Genomic DNA, 19809 nt, shown 5'->3' on the forward strand with positions numbered 1-19809 from the left:
TGTCCCCAGTGCAGCGCTGCCGCTGATCGCAGCGCTGCACAGTCTAAATAGACGGCGATCACGCCGTCTAACTGAAGGCGGGGCGGAACTCCGCCCCCCCAAGCAGGATCTCCTGCAAAACAGAGCCCCAGGACTTTACGCCAATTGGCGTTAGGCGGTCCTGGGGCTGCGGCCACGCCCATCGGCGTGACATGGTCGGCAAAAGGTTAAGAGGGTCAAATATTGGAGTCGACTTATACTCGAATATGGACTCCTGCCGAGGAGGGATTGGATTAGTCCATTTAAAGTTGCGTACATTTGCATGCAAACTTTTAATAATCCCGCATCACTCAATTATTTTCATCTCATTGGATATCCTTCTTACCACTGCACAAACAGTCTATGAAAAACAAAAATTACAATCATTGCAAAACATCAGTTAAACACTAGAGGACTTAGAGGAAAAAAATCCTGCATGCAATTTAGCTGCATTTAAATTCCACCTGAATTGCTTTGGCGGGAGGGAAACGGGAGACTGACTTTCCCAGCAAGCACACAGTTCAGCCTCCTGTCTGAAAAGGCCCAAATCAGCCACACAGCATCAATTGTGGTAAACGAAACTAAAACATTTAAGTGAATTATGTATTCATGGTAAAAATCTCAAACCGCTAGGAGAGGATTATGGGTACTCACCTCTCTGCACACAGCCTGAACATTCTGCGGATCTCTACAGACAGCCTGGCCAAGTCTCCACTGTCCAGTCGCACTCCCACTGCCTTGTACCCAAGCTGATGTAGCGCCAAGGCAACCGCACAGAAGCTGGGGATGCCACTCCTGTCAAGACACAAAGACTCAACTTCAGGCCTGGAACCCACTTGGAACACTTTTCTGAGCACTTTGTGTTTTGAAAAGCTCTTGCTAATGTAATGCTATAAATGTGATTTTATAAAAAGTCCCCCATAGCATTGCATTAGCAAGAGCTTTTCCAAATCAGTAGCGCTTAGAAAAGTCTGCAAGTGGGTTTGAGCCCTCAGATTGCAACAAATATTCATAATAAAACAAGAATCAAAACTTCTCCCAACCATATCAAGATACAAATCCGCTGCAGGGCTGTGTGCGCCTGACATCTGCTTTATTTCATATTCATAAAAGCAAGTCCCATACAAATAGACACACACACACCTTAGTCATAACATTTCTATACATAGCAGGTGTGCATATACAGTTTAGGTAATATCTCAACCCACACTACATACACTCTGCACCACATACAGGAGGAGACACTGGAAGGGGGGATAGGGGGGGGTTGCTTTATCCACAGGACACAGTTTTTTTTCCATGAGCCAAAGGGGAGATGGGGGGGGGCGCTTATACACAGGATGTCCTATACATTAGTATATACAGTATACAGTTTAGGTTCACATATGCCACTATGTAAAATACTGGGTGTGATGTGGTTGCACTTTGCACTGTAAATGAATATGGATTATTGTGGACTCTCTGCCAGAGGTGAATCCATCACAGTCCTGTGGGGATTACAGCAGGCACACAATGGAATATAGGTTCCCAGCTAGCATTCACCTCTTACATCAGGACGTTGTATGTATCCACCACTACTAGGAAGCTTAGTGGGAAAGCGATGGCATAGGACACAAAAGCTGCCAGTTCACCAAGGTTGATGCTTTGCTGAGGAATCTTCAGCAGCTGGCAAACTTCACCCAACCAGAGCTGAGAGAGCGACAGGAAGTCCACCTCTTCCTCACTGCCTGCACGCCGCAGGACCTAAAAGAGGAACTCCAGTGAAAATAATGTAACAAAAATAAAAAAGTGCTTCATATTTACAATAATTATGTATGAATGATTTAGTCAGTGTTTGCCCATTGTAAAATCTTTCCTCTCCCTGATTTACATTCTGACATTTATCACATGGTGACATTTTTACTGCTGGCAGGTGATGTAGCTGCTGCTTGCTTTTTTGGATGTTGGAAACAGCGATTTCCCACAATGCAGCAAGGTTCACAGACCGGACACTACCAGGACCATGGTCCTCAGAGTTTCTTGTGGGAGGGTTTCATCACAATATCAGCCATACAGCGCCCCCTGATGATCAGTTTGTGAAAAGGAAAAGATCTCTCATGGGAAAGGGGGTATCAGCTACTGATTGGGATGAAGTTCACTTCTTGGTCACAGTTTCTTTTTAAAAGTAGAAGCAAAATGTTAGCGGTGGGGTGGGTGGGGGAACCCACATTTGAAAACAAATTAAAACAAAAACAGGTACACCAGTGTAAAGGTTTTCTATGCCCCAGAGGAGACTGAGGATATACTGTACTGAAAACAATTGCTTAGTTTTTTTTCTATAGTATGCAGTGTTTGCCCAAGGTAAAATAGTTCTTCATTCCTTCTCCCCGATTTATGTTCTGAAATTTATCCCACATGGTGGCCTCTTTAGTCCTGTCAGGTGAAGCTCTGCGGAATGTTTGCATATTCAGTGTTCTGAAGTCAGTAGAATAAATACCTTGCCTCCTAGAGTGTTCTGTGAGAATCCCACATAGCTAAACAGTTGAGGCTGTGACATCACTAGGAGGGCGGGTCTACATATCAATATACAGCAATATATAGCTATAGAAAGTGTTTCTGATGCCAAACCAGTAAAATACCATAAAGGTGGGTATCCTGAATAATTATTTAGCACTATAGGACTTCCAATGCACAGGGTTACATGCGTTATGTATTTTCAAGCATGCTGTAGTATACAAGTGTGCTGATGGTATGATAGTTTGCATTTGACTTTCTTTTGAAGGGCGCACACACATTACAATACTCAGTCTTGTTTGCTAGCTTTTCAAATGCTTTAGTGGAATGTAAACTTGCTTATGGAATGCTGACTCAGGATTCCTCACAGTGCAGCACATGATGATTGTGTCAACAAACCCCATTTAAAAAGCAGTGGTGTAACTGTGGCCATAACAGCTGCTATGAGGCCCAGGAGCAGGGGAAAAGTAGCAGAGTGGATGAATGAAAGGGCCAAAGAGCAGGTCAGGTACTTCCTTGTAGTGGCTGGGTAACCAGGGCAGGAAGAGTGGCATGGGGGTGAGTTAAATAGTTGAATTAGAAGATATATTTAGCATGGAAACCTTTCAAACACACTAATTGTATAGTATTAGGTAAACTTGTCCAACTCCCAGAAAGGGACATCACAACACGTCTGGTAGAGGTGCTGATACTTCTAAAAGGTACAATTTCTAGCGAAAAATTGTTCCAGTGATCAGATAATTCTGATCGGAAGTGAAATAGTTCGCTAAACCATCAACAAACCAATGTTTGCTTCCTATCTATCACAACCAACAAGAAAATCCAAATTTTGGGTCGACGAAAAACCAATAGTTCGTAATCGATTGTGCCCATCAATGGAGATTATTTACAACCAATCTGATCAGAATTTGATTGCTCGAACAATTTTTCTCTAGAAATTGGACCATTAGTGGCCACCTTAAAGTTACTAATTAAAAAAAAAGAAAAAGTCAGGAGACTTGCGCCTGAGCATTGGAGCGGCCTGACAGCGATCGGCTATTTCAGCCTATCTCCGAGTGGAGAGCCAATACTACCCCTGCGCTGGAGCCAGGAAGGTAAATATTTACATCCCGGCTGTTCGGAGAGGCACAGCGAGACCACCATGGGACACAGGAGGACAGGAAAGCATCGTTAGGATTCAGAGGCTTCCCCCACCCCAGGCGAGCACCACCAGGGGAACTTTTTTTAGTTACAGGTTTTCTTTAATGTTACATCTGAATCTATATATATATAAAATCAGATGTATGTATGTATGTATGTGTGTATGTGCCGCGATCACGCGAAAACGGCTTGACCGATTTGAACGAAACTTGGTATACAGATCCCTTACTACCTGGGATGATATGTTCTGGGGGTCTCGCGGCCCCCCTGCACACGTGGGCGGAGCTACAAACAGCGAATGAGATTTCACCCATTCAAGTCAATGGAAAAAATGTAAAAGCCTGCCATTCTCACAGTAATCAAGCCACAGTCCTCACACTTGGCACAGTTGGTCACTTGGTGACCGAGGTTACAAATCTAGGAAAAGTGGGCGGAGCATAAAACAGCCAATCAAATTTCCGCTGTTCATTTTCAATGGTAAAATGTAAACTGCAACCATTCTTACACTGTTAATTGCAGGGTTCTCAAACTTGCCACAGTTGGTCACTGGGTGACTGCGATTAAAGAGACTCCGTAACAAAAATTGCATCCTGTTTTTTATCATCCTACAAGTTCAAAAAGCTATTCTAATGTGTTCTGGCTTACTGCAGCACTTTCACAGTCTCTGTAATAAATCAACTTATCTCTCTCTTGTCAGACTTGTCAGCCTGTGTCTGGAAGGCTGCCAAGTTCTTCAGTGTTGTGGTTCTGGTATGAACTTCCCCTTCCAGACCCCTCTATGCACACTGCCTGTGTATTATTTAGATTAGAGCAGCTTCTCTCTTCTCTCTTATCTTTTACAAGCTGGATAAATTGTCCTCTGAGCTGGCTGGGCTTTCACATAGTGAGGAATTACAGACAAGGGCAAAGCTGTTTGCAGGAAGAAAAGAGCAGCCTGAAACTTCAGTGCATGAGAGATGCAGGGGGAAAGAAACACACAAATGATCTCTTGAGATTCAAAAGGAAGGCTGTATACAGCCTGATTGTGTATGGATGTATTTTCTATGTGTGGACATACTGTACATCAACCTACTTCCTGTTTTGGTGGCCATTTTGTTTGTTTATAAACAAACTTTTTAAAACTGTTTTAACCACTTTTAATGCGGCGGGGAGCGGCGAAATTGTGACAGAGGGTAATAGGAGATGTCCCCTAACGCACTGGTATGTTTACTTTTGTGCGATTTTAACAATACAGATTCTCTTTAAGATTCAAGAAAGTGGGTGAAGCCTAAAAAAGCCAATCAAAATTCACCTATTGATTTTCAAGGGGAATATTTAAACTGCTGTCATTCTTACACTGTTAATGGCAGAGGCTTCAAACTTCCTACAGTGTGTCTTTGGGTAACTGGGGTCCAAATTAACTAAAGGGGCGGGGCCACAAACAGCCAATCAGATTTCCTTGGTGGATAAACTGCTTCCATTCACACATTTTTGATGCCAGGAACCTGAAAGCTCACAAACTTGGTCATTGAGTGACTGTGTGTCCAGGTTACAAAAAGTGGGCAGAGCCAAAAACAAATTTGACTAGGAAAATATAAACTGTAGGCATTCTTACACCGTTAATGGCAGGGTTCTCAAACTTTGCACAGTTGGTCACTGGGTGAATGAGATTAAGAATTTGGAAGGTAGGTGGAGGCTACAACAGCCAATAGAAATTTACCTTTCGATTTTCAAAGGGAATATTTAAGCTGCTACCATTCTTATACTGTTAATAGCAGATGCCTCAAACCTGGTACAGTCGGTCACTGGATGATTAGGGTTCAAATTCAGAAAGGGGGCGGAGCCACAAATAGCCAATCAGATTTGTTTATTTTTCAATGGGAATATACAAAGTATTGATACCAAGGACCCCAAAGCTGATAAACTTGATAGAGTGACTGTATGTCAAGGTTAGAAAAATTGTGCGGCGCCAACAACTTAATTTTTTATATGGCAGGGTTCCCAAACTTGACACAATTGGCCACTGGGTGACTGGGATTAATATTCAGAAATGTGGGTGGAGCCTAAAAACAGCCAATCAAAATGTACCTATTGATTTTCAAGGGGAAACATTTACATTACATTTTACTCCGTCTAATCTGGGCTGCGTGTGTGTTCCAATACACCAAGCGTCACATGCTAATCATGTGACGCTTGGTGTAATGGAGCGCACACGCAGCCCAGATTAGACGGAGAGGACAGCGTGCTTCTGAACCGAAAGCTATGCGCCGGCCAGAAGTGAAGAGGGAAGAAATATCTTCAGGTCAAGGGTCAAGCAAGTCGCCGGGACACCGGCATGAATAGTGCACGAACAGCGGCAGACGGAGGGGGCAGGAGGAGGTCACAGTATGTACTTTTGACCCCCCACACACTGGAGTTATCTGTTTATTCAGCTGTGGTATCCTTTAATGGCAGAGGTCTCAAACCTGATACAGTCAGTTATTGGGTAACTGGGGTCCAAAATTCACTAAAGTGGGTGGAGCCACAAACAGCCAATCAGATTTTTTAAATTGATTTCAGCCATTCTGTTATTGGCAGGGTTGTCAAACTTGACACAGTTTGCCACTGGGTGACTGGGACGAATATTCAGGAAAGTGGGTGTAGCCTACAACAGCCAATCAAAATTCACCTTTTGATTTTCAAGGGGAATAATTACATTGCTGCTATTCATACACTCTTAATGGCAGATGCCTCAAATCTGGTACAGTCAGTCACTGGGAGACTAGGGTTTAAATTCTGAAAAGGGAGTGGGCCAAAAACAGCCAATCAGATTTGTTTAATTTCAATGGTAACATGCAACTTATTGATGCCAAAGACCACAAAGCTCATAAACTTGGTCAGTGAGTGACTGTATGTCAAGGTTAGTGAGCAGAGCCAAAAACAACTTTTTACACGAGGAAATATAAATTGCAGCTATTCTTACACTGTTAATGGCAGGGATCTCAAACTTGACACAGTTGGTCACTGGGGGACTAGGATTAATATACGGAAAAGTAGGTGGAGTCTACAAGGGCCAATCAAAATTCACCTATTGATTTTAAAGGGGAATATTGAAACTGCTGTCATTCTTACACTGTTAATGGCAGAGGCCTCAAACCTGCTACAGTTAGTCATTGGGGTTCAAATTCAGAAAAGGGGACAGAGCCACAAACAGTTTCATTTCTTGGAAAATACAAATTATTGATGCCAAGGACCCCAAAGCTCATAAACTTGGTCATTGAGTGACTGTATGTCCAGGTGACAAAAAGAAGGCAGAGCCAAAACCAAATTTCACTGGGAAAATGTAGACTGCAGACCTTCTTACACTGTTAATGGCAGGGTTCCCAAGCTTTGCCCAGATGGTCACTGGGTGACTGAGATTAATATTCAGGGAAGTGCGTGGAGCATATAATAGCCAATCAAAATTCACCTGTCGATTTTAAAGGGGAATATTTAAATTGCTGCCATTTTTACACTGGTAATAGCAGATGCCTCAAACCTGCTACAGTTGGTCATTGGGTGACTGGGGTTCAAATGCTGGAGAGGAGCAGAGCCACAAGCAGCCAATCTGATTTGTTTAATTTCTATGGGAATATACGAATTATTGATGCTAAAGACCCCAAAGCTCACAAACTTGGTCATTGAGTGTTTGTGCGTTAGGGTTAGAAGAAGTGGGCGGAACCAACACCTGTCAAATACATACCCAGGCAATGCCGGGTCATCAGTGGGTGGAGACAAATACAAATTTCACTGGGAAAATGTAAACTGCAGCCATTCTTACACTGTTAATTGGAGGGTTCTTAAACTTTGCACTGTTGCTCACTCAGTGAATGGGATTAATATTCAGAAAAGTGGGTGGAGCCTACAATAGTGTATAAAGCTTCACCTATTGCTTTTCAAGTGGAATATTTAATTGCTACCATTCTTGCACTGTTAATGGCACAGGCCTCAAACCTGGTACAGTTGGTCATTGGGTGACTGGGGTTCAAATTCAGAAAAGGGGGTGGAGCCACAAACAACCCATCAGATTTTGTCATTTCAATACAAATTATTGATGCCAAAGACCACAAAGCTCACAAACTTGGTCATTGATTAATTGTTAGGGTTAGAAAAAGTGGGTGGAGCCGCCACCAGCCAAATATATTCCCGGGCAACGCCGGGCAATCAGCTAGTAGTGATATATTATTGGAAGGTTAGTGGTAAATACACAGTACCAGAGCAGGCAGGTAACTTTTTACCCACACAATGCTGTTTCTACTCATATGCACAGGTGAGAAGCAATGAATGGCATCACTCAAGAGTATCTGAGCCTGGACTATCTGTTACAGGGCCCCACAATTTGTAACTTCTGTCTGTACAAGAAGTATTGTCTTAAAGGGAAAATGAAGTGGATTTGGAGGTTGACATTCATTTGAAATACCAGCTGCATGGCTGCCCTACTGATCCTCTGCCTCCAAAGGTGGGTACACACCTATGACTAATGTCTGTTGGGTGACAGTGCTGAACCAGACAGACACAGTCAGCTGTGATGTCACTCGGCAGGCTGGGGGAGAGGCGTGATCAAAAGAACAGTCCCTCGCTTGGGCAAGTTGATCCGCCATGGATATGGCTTGTGGGCTTCCTGTTGGGGGGCCGCTGAACACAACTTTAATCAATCATGTGTATGTAGTTTAATACTTTTAGCCATAGAACCTGAACAAGCATGTGTATCAAATGTTGCTCACTGAAATATGACTGGATAAGCTGCATGCTTGTTTCAGGCATGCGCGTCAGACACGACTGATGCCAGAATAAACTGCAGGATGGTCAGGCAACTGATATTGTTTTAAGAGAAATAAATATGGCAGCCTTTGTATACCTCTAGTTGTATACCCCCCAAGTGAGAAAGCATGAAGAACATGAAGAACGTGGAGGTTGGACACTTACCTTGTGCTGCACTTCCTCCAGACAGGAGAAAGAGGACACATAAGAGTGGGCCACTGTGCCAGCCACAGGGAGGCCAAACAGCTTCCCTGCCAGGACATTGCTGGTGCTGTCAAAGCCTGAAGAGCGATGGAGACAGAAGACACAGAGGTGAACTGATGTACCCAAATAACAGAACTATTCTGCCTGAAGGACATATGAGGTGATGCAATAAATCAATCTTTACTTACCTGGGGCTTCTCACAGCCCCTAGAAGTCATGTGTCTCACCGCAGCTCCAGTCTTCTGGTCCAGCTGACAGCTTTAGCAGTATCGGTGACCCCTGATGGGTCAGCATCTTCTGTGCATGCATGAGTCCACATCACTGGGAGTCGATGACGTGGACGTACAGAAGACACAGACCCACCGGGGTCGGCAATACTGCAGAGGCTGCCAGCAGGACCCGAAGACCAGAGCTGCAGAAAGGACACAAGTGACTTCTAGAAGTCAAGATCGCTTTATTGTGCCACCTCGTATGTCTTTATGCACTCAGGATTGAGAAAAAGCCGACAGTTACAACATGCACTCTGCACCACGTCATCTACACTTGCATGTGCCATTTCAAGACCTCCACTAAAATGCACATGGGGTCCAGGGACAGGAAAATAAATTATAGGGAGGGACAGACATTGCCCACAAGCAAAAAATAAATTAGCATTACTACTGTAGTTAACTAGTCACTGAAGTTACAGTAACCAAGCCCCAGCACCCATTAACCTAGCTAACAGGAATGATTAATTATTTCAAAGCATTAGCTTATCTTTGCTATTCAGCAGTTAAACTCTAACCTTTTCTACCTCTAGCATTTGCCAAGCTCACCAGGCAAGCAGGCAAGATCCACACGCTAATGCCCCTTCCCCCACAAGTGCTGTCGCAATGTTTCAATACCATTTTCGGCAATGCAATAGCATTCATTATAATGAATGGAAATCTCAATGTGATTGCGTATTTCTCTTAAAACATGCATTATGATTCCATGCTGAATCGTAAAGCCTGAGGCGTAGCTAGGGTTTTCAGCACCTGGGGACAAAGACCGTTTTTGCGCTCCCCTCTGGGCCACACATCAGGTGGAGCCAAATGTACAAATGCTGTTTAGATAGACAAATGTGCCTCCCTACCCCCTTTTTAGACAGCCGAATGTGCCCCCCTTCAGATAGCCAGATGTGTTAACAGCATAAGACTCACCTGCTCCAATATTCCAGTGAAGTCCTCTCTCCTCTGTAGGGCGCCCAGTGTCCTCTTGTCACAAGTAGAGGACGCTAGGCGTGCTGCAGTGGAGAGATGATGTTATTGTTGGAATGATGGAGCTGGCGAGTCTTCTACTGATAGCGTTTTAGCACTACTCTGCAGAGGAAGGAAGGGAGAGAAGCGGGGGCAATTCAGGCAACCAGCAAAGCCACCTCTCATGCACATGGAAGAAGGGGAGGCAGCTGCTGCGCTGAGCACCCTTACAGTGCAGCGCCAAGGGACATATGTTCCTCTTGCCCCCCCATAGCTACGCCTTTATAGAAAACGACCCCTCCCCTTGATCATTTTGGCATGTGTTAGTTTAGGGTAGGCAGATGCACTACATTGTGATAGGAAGTTCTGTCAGTGACGCTCACCTCCCACATAGGAATATTTTGAGGCAGACAGTGCTCCGTTAGGCCCCTGCGCCCTCCTCACACCCAGTTCCAGCAGTCTTTTCTCAGAGCCAGCAGCTAAGCGGAAGTGTGCAGCATTGGTGGCAACCAGGCTGAACGTCACATGAAATGAAACAATGACAGAGGTGATACATTACTGCAGTTTTAGGCCTCATTTCCACTATATGCAATCCAGTATGACTTCAGGAGGGCTTGTGAGTGTGGAACTGCATACAAAAGGCCCACAACGGCATTCCCAGGTATGTAATGCAGTGAAGGCGGGTGGCAAACAAAGCATTTTTAGTGCATTTGCTTTCCTGTCAGTATAATTAAAAAGGTGAAAAATTGTAGACATTAAAAATGCATACATATAAAATCTACATTTCTCCCAGAAGGCCCTAAATATTACTTATGTCTCGTGTTGCCGTCACTTACAGTAAGGATCTGACAGATTTTGGATCACTCTCATGGGAGAGTCTAAAGCTGGCCACTAACGGTCCAATTTCTAGCAAAAAATCGTTCGAGCGATCAGAAATTCTGATCGGACGAAAAATCGTTCACTACACCATCAACTAACCAATCATTGCTTCCTATCTATCACGACCTCCAAGAAAATCCAAATTTTCGTTCGACGAAAATTCATTCGGGCGACATTTTTTTCACTCGTTCATAATCGATTGTGTCCACCAATGGAGATTATTTACAACCAATCCGATCAGAATTTCTGATCGCTCGAACGATATTTTCGCTAGAAATTGGACCGTTAGTGGCCAGCTTTAGTATTACTTTTATTCTTTACAAAGGCGCTCCCTGGAAAGGATTATACAAAGATGTCAGCCAGCTTCCCTACTCGTTTGGGCATTATTTTGGTACTTGGACTGAACCACTGCAGTTCGCCGAGTATCCCCTATGAAGAGATGGAATATTCCAAAACCTGACAGATCTGTCCAATTTTTTACTAGCTACTGTAAGTGACAGCAACTTCAGAAAAAAAGCAATTTATAAATGCATATTACGCTAGGAGAAATGTACACAGAAGGCATTTTCAGCTTTTTTTTTTTTTTTTTTTTTAGAATACCAAAAAACCCATTCACACTAGCTTTTACCCATAAGACAGCACAAGCTAAATATAGTAGGAACGAAGGAGGCACTTCAATAGCGCCAACGCAAGTCTGATGAGCCATTTATGTCATCCTTCATTTCTACTATATTGAGTGAGGCTTTGTCTAAATCTAAATTCGAAATCGCTGACGCCAACAATTTTTTTTTTTTTGCACTTTCTTCCCCCCTCCCGACGCGCCACTGCACGCTACGATTTTGTACATCAGTCACGAAGTGAACTCTTTCACCAGGAAATGAATAAATACAATGTACTTATTCATAAAAGTGCAAACGCAATCACTGCACAAAGTGATTTTGTGAGTGTTTTGCGATCTTCCTATTGTAGCAAAATCGCCCTAAATATGGTACATGCAGCGCTTTGCTGAGTGGAAAGCCGATGAAACGCGCTGATATGAACTATCCTATAGGGATTCATTGCACAAGCGTTTTTTAGGGAGATTTTGAAAATCGCTGGATGAGAACAAGCGCAAAGCGCGTGGATTGGTGAACCACAGAAGGAAAGTGCACCGGCTGCCCAGGTGTGTGGAGTCTGGTGAGAGTGGCTGTTCCAGCGTTCAATAGCACAAGCTACATACACTGGGACAAGTTATCCAGTGGTCAGTTGCCCTACCTGGCAAAATTCACCAGACACAGCAGCGTGGTCTCCAGAAGCTGCACCACCAGCAGGGGGCCACTCACTTTCATTAGAGGCTCCTGCAAGGAATAAAAACAGAAGGGAATCAAATATCAAAACTGGGGGAACACATCCCATAAACAGTGCAATCCTTTTCATATCATCTCTATACATTTTCAACAGGCTGTATTAGGGTGCATACACAAATCCATTTTTGATTGGCCAAACTTACTTCTTCCATGTATTATGAGGGCCAACAGAGTTTGAATACTTTAAACAGATTGGGGTCGATTCATTACTGAGCACTTAGGAAATTGTCAATTCATAAACCCTTTTTCGGCATCAAAGCTAAAATTACAGAGCAGTGCGGCAAATTACCGACTTGTGCAGTAATTACCTCACAACGTCAGTAAATGTCAATTCATAAAGAAGACAACAAGCGGTAATGGCACAAAGCATTACCGCCTGCTTTGAATGGGCTTCAGTAATTTAGTGCACTTCTATCGCACCTGTGAACATTTTTTATGAATTACCACACAAAAGTCTAAAATACCGAATGCTGTATTTTCCCAACAAGATTTTACTTTCGCACAGCCCTTTATTAATTGACCCCAATGTGCAGATAAGCTCTCATACTTCATGGAAGTGGTAAAACTGGACAGTGAAAATGTGTGTACGTACCCTTAAAGCGTACTTGGGGATGACAAAAACCTCAGGAACTATACTTACCTGGGGCTCCCACCAACTTCTGTAGTCTGTCCTACAGTCTAGCCTGGTAAATTTCCTGAATGGCACAATCACGGGCCATGGTGCATTCCAGGGCACACGCACGTAGCCGGGAGCTTTCTGTGCATGTGCAGTTCATAAAGACTGTAACTGCACTTAATACTCCCAGCTATGGGAGCGCAATCAGATTTATTCTCGGCCAGGATATAGCATGGCCTCACAACAGCGTAACAAAGAGGACTGAACAGAATCTAAGGGACCAGATGGACTACAGGGCACTGAAGGAAGCTCCAGGTAAGTAAAAATCCTGATATGTTCATCTAAGGTTTCTTTAAAACGGATCAGAGATGAAAAACTATCTATAACAAGTAACTTGTCTATATAATCTTACCTAAAGTTTAGATGGTTTTACACAGTAAAGTATATGTAAGGAGCAGACAAATGAAGGCAGCAAAAGTTTGTCTCTGATCCAGGATGGTGCCCACTTCTATGAATTATGAGGGACTACCTAAATAATCAATTCAAACTATATTCACAGTTTACCCTTCCACAACATAGATACGGTAAACATGTCCAATTATGGATGTATCATTAATGGACACCTTCACACATCTCATTATTCAGTGTTAGTTCCTGCACTTTGTGTTGCTCAACAGCAAAATCTGACTCGCAGCTGCCTTTAGGAAGAGAGTTAATACCCCAACTGCATGTTTACGTCCCCCAGGTCACCAGGACCCAACTACCCCATCCCCCAATGCAATGAACAGGTCATGACAATCCATGATATTTACAGTATGTGGTATATGACAGGTCTGGATCCCATTACAATTGTCACTAATGTTCATTCTAAAGCATTAATGGTTTCTCTATTTTGCACGTTTCAAATGACCAAAAAGCGACATGAAAATGTTCTTCCATACTCTACCGGTCCAGTGTCCTCTTCCACATCTACTGAAGAATGATGGCAAAATCAAACAAAGGTTTTTCATCTATTTTATCAAGGTGTAAACCGCTCCCTTGTTCCGGGATGGAGGTTTTTCGTAAAGGAAAGGAGGGATATGTAGGCAAACATTTAATTCCTTTTAATACATATTGCTCTGCTATCCTGCTTAATACTTCAGCCATAACCCCTAACCAATAATGTAGTGTAATCTTAGAACTTTACTGAAGTGTTCACACTGCAGGATGCTTTTTTGGGGGAAAAAACAGGATGTTAGTAGGGAGGAGCAAAGCAAGTCAGGGCAAAAGCACGACAATAATGTATACAGAAAGAGCCGTGGATGCGGTTAGGTGAAGAAACAAAAAAGTGTTAACATTTTCAGAGTAATCTTCATTTTTAACCAACTTTGCATTAGTTATTTATATAGCACCAACATCTTCTGCATTGCTGTACTCTATATAAATTTGTCCATGTCCTGTTGTAACTGTACCTCAGAATGTAATCCAACTTTACTGAAGTGTTCACACACTTCACACTGGAGATGCCGGGGATTGAACCCGGGGCCTCATACATGCAAAGCATGCGCTCTACCACTGAGCTACATCCCCTTCCTGGTAAGACTGGTTTCACACTGTTCTGAATACTGCAGTTACTCTCAAAAGACTGAGGTAATGCAGCTGAGTGAAAATCACTCCAATCCTGTGTTAAGGTACTAGAGTGACCTGAAGGAGGTAGTGGTGGGCTGGTATTGTTCAGGGGGAAGAGCCCAACAGTCATGGCCAAACACCCACAAGCAGGGGGATAGGCGGTGTAATTATTGCAATAAAGTTAGAATTAAAGTTGTTAAAGAGACTCTGAAGTCTTTTTTTACCCTCTTGTTTAACTATCCTCTTCAGTTTTAATGCCAGAGTTAAATCGCTGCAACCCCGCGGCAGAGGAGTGATTTATTACCTAGTAAAAGACCTGCAAAGTTGAGAGGCTGAGCTTTGAGCTGTAGCTCAGTCTCTTTGCAATCAATCTCTGCAGATCTCTGCCTCCTCCCCGCCCCTCTCAGTGAAAGAAGACTGAGAGGGGTGGGGAGAGGCGGCGATCTGCAGAGATTGACTGCAGAGGAGGCAGAGCTACAGCGTAAAGCTCAGCCTCTTCGAGGAAGTGAAGCCCTGCAAGCCCGGGCGCTTTGCAGGGCTTATCTCTGATAATAAATCACTCCTCTGCCGCAGGAATGCGGCGATTTAACTCTGTCATTGAAGCTAAGGAGGATAGTTAACCTCCTGGGCGATAATCCCGAGCTGAGCTCGGGGTATGTCGCGCAGGAGGAGTTCTCAGGCCCTGGTGGGCCGATTTGCATATTTTTTTTTTTTTGTTACACACAGCTAGCACTTTGCTAGCTGCGTGTAACTTCCGATCGCCGCCGATCCGCCGTGCAGCCCCCCTCCCCCTTGCGCAGCCTGGCCAATCAGTGCCAGGCAGCGCTGAGGGGTGGATCGGGACTCCCTCTGACGTCACGACGTCCATGACGTCGGTGACGTCATCCCGCCCCGTCGCCATTGCGACCGGGGAAGCCCAGCAAGAAATCCCGTTCTAAACGGGATTTCCTGCTTACTCTGATCGCCGAAGGCGATCGGAGTGGGTGGAGGAATGCCGCTGCGCAGCGGCTATCATGTAGCGAGCCCAGGGCTCGCTACATGATTTAAAAAATAAAACAATTTTTAAAAAAAGTGCTGCGCCCCCTCCTGGGTGATGTAAATGTATCGCCCAGAGGGTTAAACAAAAGAAGGTAAAAAAGAGACTTCAGAGTCTCTTTAAAGTCAGTATGTAACCAAACCTATTTTTCTAAAGTAAATAACCCACCAATACAACTAAAAACATCCTGACACACATGCAGCAAAAGTTCAATGTGCAGTTGGACAGGAAAAACAGAGGACATGTGGACAACAGTTTAAACGCATAAGGCAAATTTTTTTTTTATTATTACTTGAAGATGTGACTATGTAATACACCAGGGAAAGCGCCTTTTTTCAACGCCGTTGTCACCCCCAAAAAACAAGAAACACACAATGGGCTGGGGAGGAGGACAGGGACAGATAGTGCCACATAGAGGCGTGCACACTGCACAGTGGGAGGCACACGTGGGCAGTGTTGGCACAGGAGACCTGAAGGTGTACAAAGAGCTACGCTCCCCAAATTTTCAGGGTAGGGAGGGGACCCTCGAACTACCGCTATGCCAAATTGCAGCTTCCGAGACCCGCTGGTTCCAGAGAGATTACAAAAACCTATGTCTGGAACCAGTGGGTCTCGGGGGCTGCGTTTTGGCATAGAGGTAGATCGGAGAGGAGCCCTGAAAATTTGGGGAGTGTAGGAGGTGTGGAATCGGAGATATTTAGTATTTTACACCACCGGCAGCAGCATTAAATAGGAAGTGTGGCCGCAGTGTCTTCTACTGCACATGTGGGGCAGCGCAAATTCACAAGCAGCACAATCAGACATATCACATTCACCGGCACTGCTGCTGCTCCTCAGTACACGGAACTTCCTGCTGCTGCACACGTAGTAGAAACAGGTGATCGAACACCTGCAGTGGGGGGGGGGGGGGGGGCAATCAGGGATACTTACATGAACTGGAGCATTCCAGGAAAGGAAGAGGCTGCCATGACACCATCTGTAGCCTCTCAGTGCTGGATAATGGCAGCTCCGCCTCTGACAAAGTATTCCTGGGTTGGAATCAAATCAGCACCTATTCAGTGCGGAGACCTTGGGCAGGTCTCCCAAACGCTGCTACTGCGTATAGAGCGTGCCCTAGCAGCTGCAGCTCTGGCGTTTTGAGTCCGCCAGGAGAAAAATGCGATATATACATGTTCGGTGTCTTGTCTCTCCACTGTAGGGGTTTAACAGAATCTTCTAATGGGCCATTTGGACCTCACCACTAATTCAGTTTAAAAGATTTTTTATTTATTTTTAAAATTTGTTATTAGTGACCAGCACCATTAAACAGGCAAGAACTGGAACAGTGTGCCAACTTCATTACCAGGGAAGGAGCACATGTAGTGAACTATTACAAGAAAACTACACAAAACAGTGGACTGCCCAAGTGTGAAGTGGATTCTATCAATGCAACACTTCTGTCCCCAATCGGCCAAAGCCGATGATGCATCAAATTCATCTGTCAACATTCTGAGCGTTTCATCTCCCAATCTCTGAAATATTTGCCAAGCACAAACCATACCTACCCTGGGAAACACAACTTCTCCCTCTGGAACTGCCATCAGGGTGACTTCTGATGAATCCACAGTCTCCAGAAATACAAAAAACTCTTTCTCTACTGTACTGGGCATCACCGACTGCAGGTACTCTATATCTGTAAAGAAAGCAACAGAAGAGCTGTGAGGTTCCCCTGAATATTACACAAGCATTCATACACAAATGCAACAGCCACACCAGTAAAACCAGACAAGCAAAGTGATTGAAGTGGATCCGAGATTAACTTTTACTCATTGCATAATTGTCTTCCTTTCATATTGTTTATAGGGCATTCCTCAAGCTAAATACGTTTTTGTTTTAATACTCTAATTCCCTATAAACTAAACAAGCCTCGCCCACAGCCTTTCAGAGAGCCTTGGCACAGTAGCAAGGGCTCATGGGAGCTCAGTCTGGGCAGGAGAAAGGGGAGGTATTACTAGCCAGAGATTTCAGAGGCAGGGGGAGGAGGGGTTAGGCTAAGTGCTGAAGATGCAGATAAGCTTTTGCCTGTGTGTAATGTTTACAAACAACATGGCTGCTGTCGTATCACAGGAAGAAATCCTATTCTTTTGAAGCTGTCTGTAGATAGATTTGCTGTGTAAACTAAACTTTAGATAAGATATATAGACACGTTACTTGTTCTAGTTAGTTTTTCATCTCGGATCCGCTTTAACATTGATTATCTTGTTACAATGTCACAGGCAAGGGATGGAATAAAGAAGGCAGTGACTGAACAGTCAGCCCTTGAAGGTCAGGTGTTGGAAGCACAAAAATTTGGCAAATACAAGTATCTCAGCAACTATGACAGGGCCAAATTGTGATGGCTAGAAGACTGGGCCAGAGCAGCTCCAAACATCCAAGTCTGCTTGTTTACAGGACTCTGTGCCTACCAAAAGTGAGCCAAGGATGGACAATTTGTAAACCAGCGAGCTATGGTTGCTCAAGGCTCTCATGTGAATGAAGACCAAAGACTATCCTGTCTGGTCCATTCTCACTTTTGCAGCAACTGCCGTCCAGAATTGGCACAAGAGAACATAGCCAAGTAGAGGTGTGACAATGTTGGCTTTGTGGGGGACATATTAAAGTGTACCTGTAGTAGAAAAAAAAAAAAAGTGCCCTATATGGGTACTTACCTAGGTAGAGGCTTCCCCCTCCTCCTTGCCGTTCCAGTGCTGGGACCTCCAAAGCTCAACAAGAGCTTGTCAACAGAGCTTGGCTGCACTGCACAGGCGTGCACACAAAGCACACAGTCAGATGGGCTCTGCTTTTTCTACTGAACCCAATTGGAAGCTCTGTCTTACTGCCCGTATGGTGACCAGGAAGGCTCTATGGGATCCAGTGCCTTCCCTCTGCAAAAGGGGATTATCTAACCTGTTTTTGGGCCACTTCAAAATTGCGTAAAAGACTGTATGCCTTAATAGTAGAAATGATGATGAGCAGAATTGAATGCGTCAAGACTACATTTCAAACAATTTGGTAAACCAAAGGGAGCTCATAGCAAAAGAATATAAATTTATTAATACACAAAGCAATGAATAGCAATGAATGCAGAACTGCCAACAATATAAAAACACCCTCCCTAAAACCAAACCAGATCAATGGGGTAAATAGCATGTGTCCCTAATAGGAGTGCACTTCCTATATACTGGAGATTCAAGCATGCATAATATCTTCAGGCCCAATTGAACTGTAAAGTGATGGTGTGCAGCTGATCAGCCTCATAAGTGTGGAAAATCTTCGGATTCCCCCCGTGTGCAGATAAGCACGCCTCTGTGTTAAACACTTACGCAGCCTTACTGACACAGGCAGTGTCAAACCTCCCCAGCGTCAGAGGAAATTCAAGCCAGCTATATGCAGTAGCAAACTGCTCTTGGTGCGGTTGTTTAGACAGCACCAACGAGTAGCAATGAAAGTGGTAAGAAAAAGATTGGAGATAATTAGCATGGATAGATATGTGGATAAACAGATAATCCCAAGAGGTATTAGGGAGAGGGTTATTCCAGCGGAACATCTTCAAACCCTCCGCATGTTACCAGACTGGGAGTCTGAATGTAAGGCACACGGTCTGAGAATTATGAAAATCTTTGTGAAAGAGGAGAAAATACAAATCATAGATATTGAAAAAGAGTTGGAGATAAGTGCTCTAAAATTAAATGAATGTAAGAAAATGGATGGCTTCAGTGAACTTAATGAAAAACTGAAGCGGGAAGTGGAAAAAGAGCAAGAAAAGATTAGATCATCTAAAGATAAGAAATTTATGAGAGATGTGGAAGATTATAAAAGAGGTGATATTTTCAACCTCGGGGGCCGGAAATACGGCTCAAGACGCGGAGGGGGAAGAAGGGTTGGCTGGGGTAGCAACTCTGAAGAATCTGGTGCTGATTCCTCTGGGGGTGAAAACAACCCCAAAAAACAGAGTATCCTAAAAAAGAATAGAAATAGAAAAGGAAGAGGTGGTAGAAGGAGAAATAACACCAAATCTAACGATAATGAGGATTTTTTAGGCGAAGAAGGAGAGGAAAACGAGGAAGAGGGAAGAGGCATGTTGACAAGGGCGAGGGATCGGACGATGATGTAGTTTTAGGGGGGTGCCCAGAAACCCTTGATGTAATTAATTTAACTGATGAAAGTTTTTCGGATACACAATTAACTTTGTTGAAATATGGATTAAGTTTTTGCCCAATTAGTGGCGGTAATGAATTTGAAATTTTTAAAGATATCCAGCTATTTTTGAGACGTGTGCTTCTGAGACGGATGTACTCCCCTGATGCCCCCGGCGCGTCCGTGGTGTCCATGACTCCCCAATCCCCTATCGATGTAGACGATATAGATCTTGAACAGCTCTTTATTGAGGCAGATGATGGCCCTCAGGACCGTTGCTCTAGATTTACAAAATTACGCCCTAAATCTTCATTTATGCCCCCTTTGGGTTCAAATAGG

At 44.0% G+C, this 19809-nt stretch overlaps 1 protein-coding gene and 1 non-coding gene across 4 annotated transcripts in view; both read right to left on the reverse strand.

Annotated features, from left to right (window-relative positions):
- NAPRT (nicotinate phosphoribosyltransferase) overlaps positions 1–19809 on the reverse strand; it is a 196949-nt gene that overhangs the window by 10214 nt on the left and 166926 nt on the right. For all 3 annotated transcript variants that reach the window (XM_068237906.1, XM_068237905.1, XM_068237904.1), the window contains 6 exons: positions 16860–16987; positions 11964–12046; positions 10214–10344; positions 8575–8690; positions 1568–1761; positions 673–813 (listed from right to left, as the gene is read on the reverse strand). In XM_068237906.1, the coding sequence (XP_068094007.1) occupies positions 673–813; positions 1568–1761; positions 8575–8690; positions 10214–10344; positions 11964–12046; positions 16860–16964 (770 nt within the window). In that variant the 5' untranslated portion in view covers positions 16965–16987. The remainder of the gene's footprint in view (positions 1–672; positions 814–1567; positions 1762–8574; positions 8691–10213; positions 10345–11963; positions 12047–16859; positions 16988–19809) is intronic.
- On the reverse strand, positions 14169–14240 carry TRNAA-UGC (transfer RNA alanine (anticodon UGC)). Its single transcript has one exon. It is a non-coding gene; the product is annotated as a tRNA-Ala (tRNA).

Source organism: Hyperolius riggenbachi, chromosome 5, assembly GCF_040937935.1.
Source record: "Hyperolius riggenbachi isolate aHypRig1 chromosome 5, aHypRig1.pri, whole genome shotgun sequence".
NCBI classification, from domain to species: Eukaryota; Metazoa; Chordata; class Amphibia; order Anura; family Hyperoliidae; genus Hyperolius; species Hyperolius riggenbachi.